This window comes from Protopterus annectens, chromosome 2.part1 (assembly GCF_019279795.1).
Source record: "Protopterus annectens isolate FY-2018-M chromosome 2.part1, PAN1.0, whole genome shotgun sequence".
Taxonomy (NCBI): Eukaryota; Metazoa; Chordata; order Ceratodontiformes; family Protopteridae; genus Protopterus; species Protopterus annectens.
The window spans coordinates 337909744-337924404 of NC_056729.1; the positions used below are offsets into that span (position 1 = coordinate 337909744).

A 14661-nucleotide genomic window follows, 5' to 3' on the forward strand; every position below is an offset into this window, starting at 1 on the left:
CCCAGCATGTAAGGAACAACTGTGGCACGGCTAACCAACCAGCGGTGAGAACACTATCTCTAGATGATGGATTCTGTTGATGTGACATCTTGGCTTGGGTTGTGAATGGATAGATGAACACAGATGTAGACACACACACACACACACACACACACACACACATAATATGCACATATACATACAGAGAGACGCACAAAAGTACAGTTTTGTACCTACCATAAATGTAGATGTTCGAAGATCCACATTGCTGCAGTCCTTACACTTGGGTAGTCCGCTGTCCTCGGTCGGCCCGAATATCAAAGTATAAGGCTGACGTCGGTCAAGGTGCATTTGACTGACATCAGGACGTCAGGGTACAAATGCGCATGACCGACGTCATATCCTCAGTCTTTTCTTGCCCCAGATGTCAGAAGACCCTAAAGGTCAAAAACCAAAAGACAGCAAACCAACAACCAACCATCCTAGTACTAAAAATATGTACAATATATACAATAAACAATAACAATAAACACCCAAATGACCACTCAACCCACACAACCGCCTCTAACAACAGAGGGGAAGGAGGGAGGGTAAATTGGACTGCAGCAATGTGGATCTTCGAACATCTACATTTATGGTAGGTACAAAACTGTACTATGTTCTTCATCTCACATTGCTGCAGTCCTTACACTTGGGTAGAATCCCAAAGCAGAGGAAAGGGAGGATGGCCAAATTATAAGGAAGCAGGAGCTGCTAAAATGCCCTGCAAAACAGCAGTGGCAAAACCAGCCCTGGATTTAGAGTAAAGTGGTAGGTGATAATGTTTGGAAAAAGTATGCACCGAACTCCAAGTAGCTGCCTCCAAAATATCCTTAGTTGCCACCCCTCTCAAAAAAGCCGTTGAAGTGGCAGTAGCCCTAGTGGAATGAGGCCTAATCCCAGCTGGAACTTCCTTGCCATGATGGGAATAACAGAAAGCAATGCAAAACCCAATCCACTTAGAAATAGTTTGTTTTGACACAGGCTTGCCCTGAGAACTCAAAGCAAAAGAAACAAATAACTGCTGAGACTGCCTGAACCCTTTAGTTCTGTCCAAATAATAACGCAACTGCCTGTGTACATCTAAAGTGTGCAAAATCTTTTCCCCTTTATTTTGGGGATTTGCATAAAAGGTAGGCAAATGAATAGTTTGGTTTAAAGCCACACTAGAAACCACTTTAGGCATAAAGGAAGGATTAGTACGTAAAGATACCCTATCCTTATGGAAAATTAAGAAAGGCTCAACTGCCATAAGGGCCTGCAACTCAGATACCCTTCTTGCAGAGGTAATAGCCAACAAAAAAGCAGTCTTCCATGATAAAAACTTCAATTCAGCAGTAGCTGCAGGCTCAAAAGGTTGTAGAGTGAGTTTCTCCAACACAAAATTGAGATCCCAAGCAGGAGTAGGAGCTTTTCGTGGGGGTCTGATATTCTTTGCCCCTCTAAGAAATTGCTTGAACAAAGGATGAGAAAACAATGGTGGGTCACAATCATAGTGAGCCGAAATTGCTGCAGCATGAACCTTAATAGAAGAGAAGGACAAACCTTTGTCCAGTAACTCAGTAAGATATTGAAGAGCCACACTTAAATTAGGCCCAGAAACATCAAAATCCTTTGCTGCACTCCAAAACAAAAATCTCTTCCATTTGTCTGCGTACACTTTCCTTGTACTAGGCCTTCTGGCTTCCAAAATAACATTTAAAACTTGTTGTGGAAGTGGAGGCCCACTATGGTTCAAAACAGAATATGCCAGGCTGTTAGGTGCAGAGAATGAAGCTTGACATTGAGCAAATGACTGTCCTCCTGAGACAATAGGTGTGGAATCGAAGGCAAAGGCCATGGAGGCTTCCGTACCAGTCTCCTCAGTAATGGGTACCAATGCTGTCGAGGCCAATCTGGAGCTATCAGAATCATCCTTGGCTTGTCTTGTCTGGCCTTTAGTAGTACCTTTGGGAGGAGAGGCAGAGGCGGAAAAGCATACACATGAAGACTGCTCCAATTGAAAGAAAGAACATCCACTTTCCAAGCTGTGGGATGAAACCTTTTTGTGCAAAACTTTGGCAGCTGGTGGTTTAGTGGGGAAGCGAACAGATCTATGTCTGGAGTTCCCCATGACACTGTCAATTTCCGAAATACATGAGGATCCAATTTCCACTCGTGGGGATCCATAATTTGTCTGCTCAACACATCTGCTAAGGAGTTCTGTGCTCCCGGCAGAAACCTTGCCTGAAGATTTAGCTGTAAACTGAGAGCAGTCTCCCACAAAATCATTGCTTGCCTGCATAGAGGATAAGAATGTGTTCCGCCTTGCTTGTTGATGTACCACATGACAGTTGTGTTGTCTGTTAGAATCAACACCTGCCCTGGAAGAAGTAAATCCTTGAAGGCTATTAATGCAAACTGGACTGCTAACATCTCTTTCAAGTTGATATGTAGATGTTGTAGTCTGGCAGGCCACTTGTCTTGTATCCACTTTCCATTCAGATGAGCTCCCCAAGCTTTGTCTGAGGCATCTGTCGTTAGAATCTGACTCGCCTCTGGCCGGGTCACAGAGAGTCCCTTGTTTAGGTGACATTCCTGAGCCCACCACAAAAATTCTTTTTGAATGCAAGGTATTATTTGAATGACAGTGTCCAAATCCTGGCAGTGCTGTGTCCATACATTTTGAGATACCATTGTAGCTTCCTCATATGCAGTTTGGCATTGGGAAGCACCAGAATACAAGATGCCATGAACCCTAAGGCTTGAAGGACTGTCCTTGCAGTCAGCCCGGACTGATGAGACAACTGATGAAAGTAAAGGGAAAGATTCTTTTGTTTGTCCGGGGTCAAAAGGCCATCTGGGATGCTGTATTCAGTCTCACACCCAGAAAGCACATGTCTTGAGAGGGTACTAGACTGGACTTTATTTCGTTCACAGAATACCCCAGGCATCTTAGCACTGCTATCACATAATCCAGATGATGAAGAAGCTCGTCCCTTTCTTGAGCCAGAATCAGGCAATCGTCCAAATAGGGATAAATCTGTATTCCTTTCAACCTGAGGAAAGCTATCACTGGAGCCAGAACCTTCGTGAACACTCTGGGCGCAGTAGATAAGCCAAAGGGCAATGCAGAGAACTGATAATGTGAAGTCCCAGCTCGAAAACGCAGATACTTCCTGCAACTGAGTCTGATAGGAACATGAAGATAAGCCTCCTTGAGATCCAAAGTTACCATCCAATGATCTTTGCCCAGCAGAGGTAAAAGCTGCTGTAACGTCAACATTTTGAACTTGGGAATGTCCAGATAAGTGTTGAGGATAGATAAGTCCAAAATTGGTCTCCACGTGTTCCCTTTCTTTGGTACTAGGAACAGGCGAGAATAAAATCCTAGGCCCACTTCTGGCATAGGGACCGGCTGAATGGCCCCTATTTGGAGTAACAGAGAAATTTGCTTGTGAGCCTCTATTCTTTGTGGAGGAGGAACGTCTGGCATGCCTTTGAAAGGAGGCAAGGTATGGAAATAAAACCTGTAACCGTGGTGTATGATATCCAGTACCCATCTGTCTTGGGTAATTAAACTCCAATTTTCTTTGAAAAGTGCCAACCGTCCTCCCAAAGGTGCTGCCAGACGAGAAGGCTCTGGCAGCTGAAAAGGTAGGTCATTGGGTCTGTTTACGAAAGGACTGACCCCTGCCCTCACCTGAAGACTGTGCAGGAGAACTCCCTGTTCTAGGCCTGAAAGAGCCCTGAGCTCTGCCCCTACCACGTCTAGATCTACCCCTAGACTGGGAATCATAAGAAGGATACATCCACCCCTTAGTAGGCCAATTTCTACTAAATTTTGGAGGCTGAACCTGCAAAAAATCTTTAACAGTCTGCATAGACTTAACCTTGTCTTCCATTTTCTTTAAGACTGTTTCAACAGGAGAACCAAACAACACATCAGATTGTAAAGGAGCATCTAAAATCCGTGATTTAACATGGTCAGATAAATTCTGATCCCTCAGCCAGGCGTGTCTGCGAAGAACTGACCCAGTGGCCGCTACCCTAGACGAGGCCTGTACAGCATCAAAACCACATTGCAAAGAATGCTTACCCACCTGTTCAGAAACATGTACTAAATCTTGCAACTCTTTACAATCAATACCTTCCGCCAGAGCATCAACCTTAGACTTCAATTGTGAAAGGAGATAGTTTTGGTATTTTAACATGTGAAACTGGCAATTCAAAGCCCTCATAGCTAGAGTAGAAGAAGTATAAACTTTCTTTCCCCATCTATCCAAAGCCTTGGCCTCTTTGTCTGAAGGAACCGGATTCTTGACAACAGAAGCCTTAACACCTTTAGGCCCCTGACCAACAGTTTCTGGGTCTGCCCTAGGACTCTTAAAAAGATACTTATGAGCTTCAGGCACCCTGTAATATCTATCCGGTTTAACCGGAGCAGGAGGCAAAGAATCAGGATTAAGAGAAGCCTCTGCAAAAACATCTTCCACCACATCTAAAACAGGAGGTATAGCCAAAGGCCTATGCTGGGGTAAAAACAAAAATTCCCTAAGCCTTTTCCTGGAATCAGAGAAGTCCTGACCTTCCCACTTAAAATGCTCCCTCATAGAATGAAGAGTTTCTGAAAAAGAAAAATCCTCAGGAGGAGAAGCAGAAGGAGTAGAATCATCATCAGAGTCAGAATAAGGAGAATACTCCTGCAAGTCTTCAGCCGAAGACTCTGAAACATCCGAAGCCTGCTCAAAACTCCCTGGCTCAGGCTCCACCCTAGGTCTCTTATCAGGAGGGGGCAAAGAACCCCTAATCAAAGAAATCAAATCTTCTGCCATTTTAAGCATATGCTTCTTGGGCACAGTTCCAGAAGAACTAGGGGTGACACCAACTGAAGCTGAACCTGGCCTGCCTCTGGGAGAAGCCTTGGAAACAGAAGGAGAGGGCTTAGCCACCCTAGGAAGGGAGGGGAGTATAGTAACCTGAGAAGCTCCTTCAGCCTGACCTGCCTCCTGAGAGGCCTCATCTTGCAATAATAAAGTCTCTCCCTGAGAACCCAAAGAAACCTCCGGTGGAACCACCGGTTCCACCGATACCTCTAAAGAACCGGCGTCCAGTACAGACGGTTCTTCTAACCTAGGCTTAACTGCTTTGTCCTTGCGCTTCGAAGAAGCGGGCGTCGGAGCATCCGACGGCATATTATAATTGCACCGCTTCCCAAAGACTAACCTGGCACAATCCAACCTTCTCTTTATAGTGCGTTTATTGAATCTAGCACAAGAGCGACACCCAACAACGTCGTGCTCAGGCCCTAAACAAGGAATACACAAAGTATGATAATCTCTATGCGGTATCTGTTTCCCACAAGAAATGCAATTATTGACTTTTTCTGACATCCGGTAAATCACTGAGGCAAGAAAAAACTAAAATATTCCCCAACGGGTACTTAGCCAACTTTGAACTCGGTCTGAAACTTCGAAATCGAAAAATCTCAGAACGCCAACCGGCACTTGCAAAGCTGCTTCTGCATCGGACCATGCGGCAAAAAAGACTGAGGATATGACGTCGGTCATGCGCATTTGTACCCTGACGTCCTGATGTCAGTCAAATGCGCCTTGACCGACATCAGCCTTATACTTTGATATTCGGGCCAACCGAGGACAGCGGACTACCCAAGTGTAAGGACTGCAGCAATGTGAGATGAAGAACATCTGCAATGGGATATGAAGAAAAAAAAAAAAAAGACCATGTCCAACACTTACATTCTAGCATTTTATTGTAGTTTAATGTGAATTACACTATGTGAATACTACAAAAATGAAAAACTATAAGACAAGACTTTAAAAGAAATTTTAACAAGAAATGCACACTGCTTGTCTAAAGTCTGGTGTGCTTTTTGTACCTGTGTTTCTAATGATAAAATCCAGGATTACCAGTCGTTCAAACTGAAACTGGAGTAGTTTTCTAGTATTTTCCGGAAGAGAGTCCGTTTCAAACTTCCTGAGCCAAAAGTCAGCTTCTTTGTAGCCTTCTACAAACAGCTGAAAGGAGCCAACCTATAAAAGTATGAGGAGCATGGTTAAAATAGTTATTTACAGCATGGTTATTCTAGCCAGATTTGTCACAAAAAATCAACACACCTGAGGAGAAAAACTGTTAAAAATAAAAACTCAGTGAACAGAAACAGTGACTTGTGTCCTCTCTCAAGATGTATAACTAACCACTCTTGATATTGTTGGACACCAATGTATAGCCAAAATAGTGGTCAATATTTACAGATCATCTCAGCCATAAAGCCTAGTTTTGTAAGAACTTGCCCTAATGACAGATTTACATGGAGTGGTTGCCTGTCCAGGCAACCCAACATCGGCCAACATACCAAAGTCTTTCACTACTTACTGTGAGGTGAGCGGTACGTCCGACATAGGCTGCTATTGGACGCCAGCCATACAAGTGATGCACGTGCGCACCATCCTCAGAACTGAAGTCGCAGGTGGAGAGAGAGAGCAAAGGACAGACAGACAGTACATCCAAGAACAGAAAGATGTGGGGAAGGAGGGTGAGACAGAATACTGTGACAGAGAAGAGAAGGACATCTACAGTTATGGCAAGTTCTTATACAACTATTCTATGTCCTAGTCATCTGTCGCAGTATTCTTTACATAAGGGAGAACACCAAAGCTCAAGCAGAAAGAGAGGTGGAGGTAGTGGAATTTTCCAGGAAACCATGAAGAATGGCCCTGGCAAATTCAGCCCTGGATCTGGAAAGAGAATCCAGTTTGTAGTGTTTAGTTTAAAGTGTGAACAGAGGTCCAAACTGCTGCTTCTACAATGGAGTTGGTGTCTAGCCCCTTGAGGAAAGCCCCCGAGGAGGACAATGCTCTTGTAGAGTGAGCCTTGATCAAGCAGGGAAGGGATTTTCCATGGTAGGCACAGCAGAAAGAGATGGATTTGGAGATCCAGTTGGAAATGGTTTGTTTGGATACAGGCAATACCTACCAGAGCCCTAGGATGGAAAGACACAGTTGGTCTGATTTTCTAAAAGGCTTAGTTTTGTGAAGATAAAACATGAGTTGTCTGTGCACATCAAGTGTGTAGGATCCTCTCACTATTGTTTTGGGGAAAGGGGAAAAAAGTGGGCAATTGAATGGCCTGGTTTAAGGTCAACTCATTAAATACTTTTGACATGAAAGAAGGATTGGTGCCGAAGAAAAACCCTGTCTTTGTGGAAGATCAAGAAGGGGGAGAAGCCATCAGGGCCTGGAGCTCAGAGACCCATCTGGTAGAAGTTATGGCCACCAGGAGAACAGTTTTCTGGTGCAGGGTTTGAGGGAGCTACAGGAGGATGACTTGAAAGGCACTGGGGTCAGTTTCTGTCACACAAAGTTAAGATCCAGGGGGGGGGGGGCAGGTCTCCTGGGAGGTCTAATGTGGAGGATGCCCTTGAGGAACTGTTTGGTCTCAAATCTGGAAGCTAAAGGAGGTGAAAGGAGCAGACATGCACAAATAACTGATGAATGTGCTTTTACTGAAGAGTAAGCTAAGCCAACATTGAGCAATTCACACTGACAAGAAAGAACCAAAGGGAGATCCACCATAAGTGGGTTTGCATTTCTAGCAAAACACCAAATAGAAAATCTCTTCCATTTGGAAAGGTTAAGATTTCCTCATACTGGGTTTCCTGGCCTTCTGCAGGACTTGAAGCACATCAGCAGAGAAAACACGCCTAAAGGTCATCAGGTCTCCATCACCCACAGGGTCAGTTGAAGAGTTTCCAGGTGTGGGTGGATGAGGGAGCCCTTGTTCTGTATGTGTTTAAGTCTACTCTGTGAGGTAACTTGCAGTGATTGCCCTTGGCTAGGTGCAAAAGGGGGAACCAGTGCTGTCTTGACCAATAGTGAGTGATTAGCAAGATTATTGGTCTGACCTGTTGAATCTTCAGCAGGACTTTCAGAATGATTGGTAAGGGAAGAAATGCATAAAGAAACTTCCCCTTCCAATGAAATTGATAGGTTGTCCACTTTCCATGCTTGAGGATGTGGTTCTCTGGCAGAAAATGTTGCAAGTTGTTTGTTCAGAGGGGAGACTAAGTACATTTGAGGACTATCCTACTGGAAGACTATGTCAAGGAACACATCCCTGTGAAGCATCCATTCATGGGCATGTGTTGTGGATCTGCTCAGTGCGTCTGCCACAGAGTTCTGACTGGAAGGGATACAGACTGCCTGTAGAGAAATTTGAAGTTGGCAAGCTAGTTCACAAACTTGTAAGGCTAATCTGCACAGGAGGTAGGGTCCCCCCCCCCTCCTTCTCGCTTGTTTACATACCGCAGAACAGTCATATCTGTGTAGATATGCAGCTGTCCTGGCCTCAGGAGGGACTAGAAGGACTGAAAGGTTAGGATCAGTGCTTTCATCTCCTTTCATTTATGTGGTCCTTTCCCTGAGAGAGGATCCACTGTCCTTGAACCGTGTGTGGGCCCAGAGCTGGCCCCCAACCTGTATCCAAAGCATGTGTGTGTACAGGTCCTGAGTTGGAGGCGATGGGTGAATGGGAAGTCCTGGATTTATGGACAGTTACTTTATCCCACCAATGGAGCTCCTTCTTGAGATAAGGTAATAGTGTGATTGGAAATTCCACTGGATGCCCATGTTGAGTCTACACGGACTTCATGAACCACTGGAATTTCCTCATGTTAATTCTTCCCAGGGGTAGCATAGGGATGGTGGAGGCCATTAGGGCTAGGATTCTGAGAAATTGTCTTGCTGACAAACAGTTTAGGGGAAAGGTCTCTGAGAAGGTTTGACACAGCTCCTCAGCCTTTTAGGGTGGGATAGACACTATCATTTTGTCTGTTTGGAATCTGCACCCTAGAAAGGTATGATCTTGTGATGAAACGAGAGAAGATTTGTTGAAGATGATGGTGAATTCTAGGTGTTATAGAATGACCATGGCTGAGTGGAGGCTGCTCCCTAGTTCCTCTGGGGTGCTGGGGCCTGGGAACAGGAGATCGTCCAGGTAAGGGAAGATTTGAAAGCCTTGGAGTCTTTAGAAAGCGACCACTAGCACTAAATATTTTGTAAAGAGTCTTGTGGCTGTAGAAAGACCAAAAGCCACGGCAGAGAATTGAAAGTGCCAGGATCCCACAGAGAAATGTAGAAATTTCCTGAATTTGGGATGAATGGGAATATGTAGGTAGGCTTCCTTGATGTGTATGGATGCCAGGAAGGCAGTGTGTGAGAGAATCAGAGGAAAGATGGTCTGAAGAGTTAGCATTTAGAAGGAAGGTACTTTTAGGAAGATGATGAGAAAAAAAGATCTTGGATGGGTCTCCATGGCCCTTCCTTTCTGGGAACCAGAAACATGCGAGAATAAAAGCCCGTTTCTTTTTGAGGGGTGGGCACAGTTTGTATTGTACCCTGTTCTACCAGGTTTTCAATATCTGTGGGTAAAGTGGTTTTTGGCCTGCTGGAGGTTGAGGGATACACCCCTGACGGGAGGCACAGTGTGTGCCACGTCATAAATTATCTGTGTTTGATGATGCTCAAAACCCAGGCATCTTGAGTTATGGATTCCCAGACGGAAAGGTACAGGGGTAGGCGTAGGGAGAGTGGGGGTGTTGCAAGGTAGTCCTGAATAGTCAGAAGGAAGAACCTGTTCTATCAGGAAAGGGGTGCTTAGTCACACGAGAAGCAGCTGAAGATATTGAGAAGTGGTGCAGTTTCTTGATGCCCTTGGAGGGCTTGCGTGTGTGTGTGTGTGTGGGGGGGGGGGTCTGGGATGACCTACAGATGAAAACTGTTTTCCAGGATAGTTTCTGTGAAATTTAAGAACTGGAGAAACAAGAATATGTTTGAGGTCTTTTAACTCCTTGCTCTTTTCTTGCAGGGACTTGAAAAATTTAGCAGATGGTTTACCAAATAAGGCTGAGTTGTCATCCATGAGCTTCACCTTGATGTGCTCAGGGAGGGGTTGAAGCTTCAACCAGGTGAACCATAATGCTGAAGAGAAGCTGCAGCTCTGGAGGTTCCCTCAAACTGCATCATAGCTGCATTTGATAAAGTGTTGGGGGCACCTGAGAGGATTAAGCAATAAGGGAAGATGCCAAGGATTTATTCTCTGAGTCTGGCATGTCAGATACTGTATCTTGGACAACTGAGCCACGAGTTCCATGGTGTACTTAGTCATGAGGGTCTGGTAATTCAAAGCCCTGAAGGCTAAAGTTGCTAAGGTGTAAATTTTCTTCCCCAGCTTCTCAAGTTGCCTATTGCCCTTGTCCGAGGGGGAGAAGAAAGGGATCTCTAGGCCCTATTAGAGACTACAGAAATGACAGAGAGGTCTGCCTTAGGGGCTGTAAAAAAGGAAATTACAGTCCTGAGTTAACTTACAATATCTATCTGGCTTCTTAGGGGCTGGAAGTTGCGAGTCTAGGTATACGGACGTGGAGGCAAAAGGCATCCAGAAAGGCAGGGATAACTGGAGTTATAGCTAAAGGACTAGAGGTCTCCACCTGAAGGAGGTTGTAGTATCCTTTTGGACCTCAGACATCTGTCAGGACCCTATGTCTGTGAGGCCTCTCTGGATATGCTGGCATCTGGTTCTAAGGCACCCTGTAAAACTGGCTAGGCCTGTGGATCCGCATCCGAAATGGAGCGTGTCTCTGGGCTATGATGTGCCTTGGGACAGACGTCCGCAGGGAGAGGTGCAGCTTCCACTTCAGGCCTAGGTCTTTTGGCCTTCCGCTTAATAGGGTTGGTCATTGGGTCTGACAAATCCTCCATCGTGTTTTTAGCTAAAATTTTCAGATGCAGGTTCTACAAGTAAATAGTGAGGGATGAAAGTCTGCTATGAAGGGTTTTAGGCACAAAATTGACAGAATAAACAATTTTTATGGTCGTGGTGGGGCCAGAGACTAAAAAAGACACAGAATGGCTGTTCTTGTGTGGAATCATGACATTAAACTCTCAGCCAAGAAAAAACTGTAGCAAAAGACAAAAAGGTTTCCCAAGATGGGATATGATTAAGGAGCATGGAAAGGGATAAATGTGTAATCAAGAAAGTTAGGAGCCTAGAGGACACCGCTAAGAAAAAAAAAAACTGACAACCTTCCAGCAACAGTAACAGGACAGGACAGGACGCATACCCGGACATGCAAGATGATTTATTCATTTTATTATTTTATTACAGAACACAGAAGCAAGCCAGCAAGTGCACTGTAAATAAGTTCAGTATAAATCATATAAAGAGCAAAGCATACAAACGCCATTAGGCTCTGTTCAAAACTCAAATTCAAAATTCACCTTAGCAATTTATTAACTCTGACATACACAGCAAGACAAAATGGGGGGTGTGGGGGGGGGGGGGGCAGCGAGAGAAAAACTAACATTTTATTTAGGTTTGTTGACCAGGTTAAATTCACAAGGCTTTTCAGGTGAGACATAAAGCAGTATTTATAAAGATGGAGTAAACTTATCCTGGTACCAAAAAGAAAAAGCTAATTTATTTGGTTAAGTGCCATGAGATCTTAAAATCCATCTTGACTATCAATGCATGGCATCTCAGTTTAATGCCTCATCTAAAAGCAGCACCCCAGGAGTGCAAATACCTTTTAATAATGTACTAAAGTGTTGATAGTGGAACACAAATCCAAGCATCTCAGGTGGGGAAAAGCCTAAAGCCTTCTTTCTTGCCAGCACCAAAGGCAAGTTTGTAGTGTGTTAAACACTGAGACTGTTTTGCAACAGTACATTCCCACCTCAGCTCCAACTACTGCACTACATTCCATTTAGGTGAGACCAATTTATTGAAAGTCTTCACTTAAATAGACCTATGGCACACACACTAAACACTGACTGACCTAGACACAAATGACTAAGACTCAGGTGGCCAGAAGAGTTAGCCAGCTACAGTAGAAGTGAACTGCCAACATCAGCTCCTCCATTTTGTTTCAGAGGGGTTAGGTTTTGAGAGGCTGCAGGACTTGCTACATGACTGATGCTTAACACAGGTGGCTGTACCAGCAAACAGAAGGGCTTAGACATGTGCACAAGTACACTAACTGCAAAAATAACTTGCACACAGTAACATGCACAAGTCACTGAGGCAACACTGCTGGAGTTCACAAATGTCAAGCTGATACAGCGATACTGATTAGGGCTAAATATAATCTTCAACATTTTCTGGATGACGGCATTCCACAACTGGTGCAAACTAGGCTGCTTGCGTCAAAGGCGTGCTGACAGTCTGCAGACAACAGGGAGAAAGACAAAATAATTCATTTCTTTGCAGGGGCTGCTGAGGGTGGATAGGAGCAAGTAGCCAATGTCATTTCATGCACCCTGTGAGAGAAAAAGAAGTTATGTACTCACCATAACGTTCCATGTGAGTTGTTCATCTCACCTTCATTCTTACTGATGGGTACGGAGCCGATCCTCAGTTTCGACTCGGCCAAAATGCAAAAGCTTGAGGTCTTCAACCAGCTCATGGCCTACTCCCTATCCCATGATGCACTGGTGCATCCCTCAGATCTTGTTTGCTGCCAACTAATGTGAGAAGAGGAAAATGCTAATAGTAATATCAAGAATAAACCAGACAAAGACAAATACAGCCATGACTTGTCCAACTTCTCGGTCCCCAAGAAAAAACTGGAAGGGGGTTAGGAGAGTGGGATGTAAGAATGAAGGTGAGATGAACAACTCACATGAAACGTTATGGTGAGAACATAACTTCTTTATGTGTTGTTGTTCTATCTCGCCTTCATTCTTACTGATGGATTAGAGTCCCAAGCACCATCTTTCTCTGGTGGCTCACGGGAGTATATTCCTCAGGACATTGGACCAAAGGAGGCCCTGTCCCTGGAGGCCCTATTCACTTTGTAATGAGTGATGAAGGTATGAGGCCTAGACCACATGGCTGCTGCACAAATGGAATCTATTGGCAGTTTGGCCAAAAAGTCTGAAGATGTGGAGACGGCTCTAGTTGAGTGGGCCTTTAATTTTGATGTAATGGTGTATGGACACAGCATGTAAGTAAAGGAAATCCAATCTGATAACTATTTTGATAACGTGGTTTTTACCACTGGAGCACCTTTCTTTGAATCTGAAAATGAAACAAAGAGCTGTTCTGATTTTCTAAAGTCCTTGATCCTGTGTAAATAGAATCGAAGCTGCCTGTGGACATCAAGCTTGTGGAACATATGTTGCTCCATCTTAATATATTTAGGGAAAAAAACAGGTAATTCTATAGTCTGATTGAGATTTGTCTCTGAACAAACCTTAGGTAAAAATTATGGATTTGTCCTAAGTGAAACTGTCATTATGAAAAATCAAATATGGAGGTTTAATGAACAAGGTCTGTAACTCTGAAACACTCCCAGCAGAAATAATAGCCACTAGAAACATGGTTTTCCGTGATGGATATTTCAGGTCACAAGATGAGGCTGGTTCAAATGGGGGTAGGATTATTCATGAAAGAACAAAATTTAGAATCCATGGCGTAGCCGCAGATTTAACAGGTGGTCTCAAATGAACAGTACCCCTGAGAAAGGCTTTAGAGAGTCTATGTGACATGATATTACACACCTGATCACCAAGATGAAAGTTAGAAATTGCTGCCAATTGAACCCTAATGGTTGCTGCAGCTGCCCCCTCATTGAAAAGTTTAGTCAAAACTCTAAAATGGATAAAATTAAAGCCAGGTATGGGTCAATATTGTTGTGACATGCCCATATCGAAAACCTTTTCCATTTACTAAGGTATAACTTCCTGGTAGATGGTTTATGAGACTATGTTAGAATATGCTGAGCTGCAGCTGAGAGATTCTGAAACCTGGCTATATTTGGAATTGGAGCAGCCAAGCTGTCAATTTGAGGGACTGAAGTGCAGGATGAAGAGCCCCTGATGAATAAATCAGAAGATCTGGAACTGGGTCCAGGATCCAAGGTTCTTCCAAAAGAGGAGGCTGGAGTAGGGGAAACAAATTTGACAAGGCCAGTAAGGGTCTATTAGAATAATGGTCCTTCCCAGAGCCTTGGCTTTCTGTAAAACTTTGGGTTTCCGTGGAAAGAGTGGAAAGGCATAAAGGAGACCAAGGAGCCAACTGTGCATAAGTGCGTCCCTTGGGGAATCTCCCGTAGGGGGGATTAAGGCAAAATAGCTGCTGCATTTCATGTTTGTTGGAGTTGCAAAGAGATCGCAGCAAGGCTGGCCCCATCTGCGGAATATTCTTTCTGCTAATTCTTTCTTCAGGGACCACTCTGCTCAGTTTATCTATCATCACACTGGACCTCCTCGGGGTGTGCGATGCTATCACTAAGCGCTGGGTGGAAGTCACCCACTGCCATACTCTCTCAGGGCTTCTCGACATAGGGGTAAGATCTGGTTCCTCCTTGTTTATGTACCAGACCACTGACATGTTGTCCGTCTGAATTGCAATAGTCCCTAGAGGAAGAGGAGTCTTGAAAGGACTGCAACGCTAGAAGTACTGCTCTCATTTCTAGGACACTGATATGCAGATGAGCCTTGTGTTCCGTACATGTGCCTTGGGCTGTTCTTCCCTGATAATACCCCCCCCACCCTGATAATACCCCCCCCCCACCCTATCAGGGAGGCATCCGTGATCACAGTGGCAATAGGAGTGGATAGAACAAAGGGGCGACCTATTGTTACT

General features: G+C 44.4%; 1 protein-coding gene across 2 annotated transcripts in view; it reads right to left on the reverse strand.

The window, feature by feature from the left end:
* The window catches only part of PI4K2B (phosphatidylinositol 4-kinase type 2 beta), a gene marked incomplete in the record, with an annotated part of 1132580 nt that overhangs the window by 539186 nt on the left and 578733 nt on the right, over positions 1-14661 (reverse strand). For both annotated transcript variants that reach the window (XM_044062169.1, XM_044062167.1), the window contains 1 exon segment: positions 5897-6050. In XM_044062169.1, the coding sequence (XP_043918104.1) occupies positions 5897-6050 (154 nt within the window).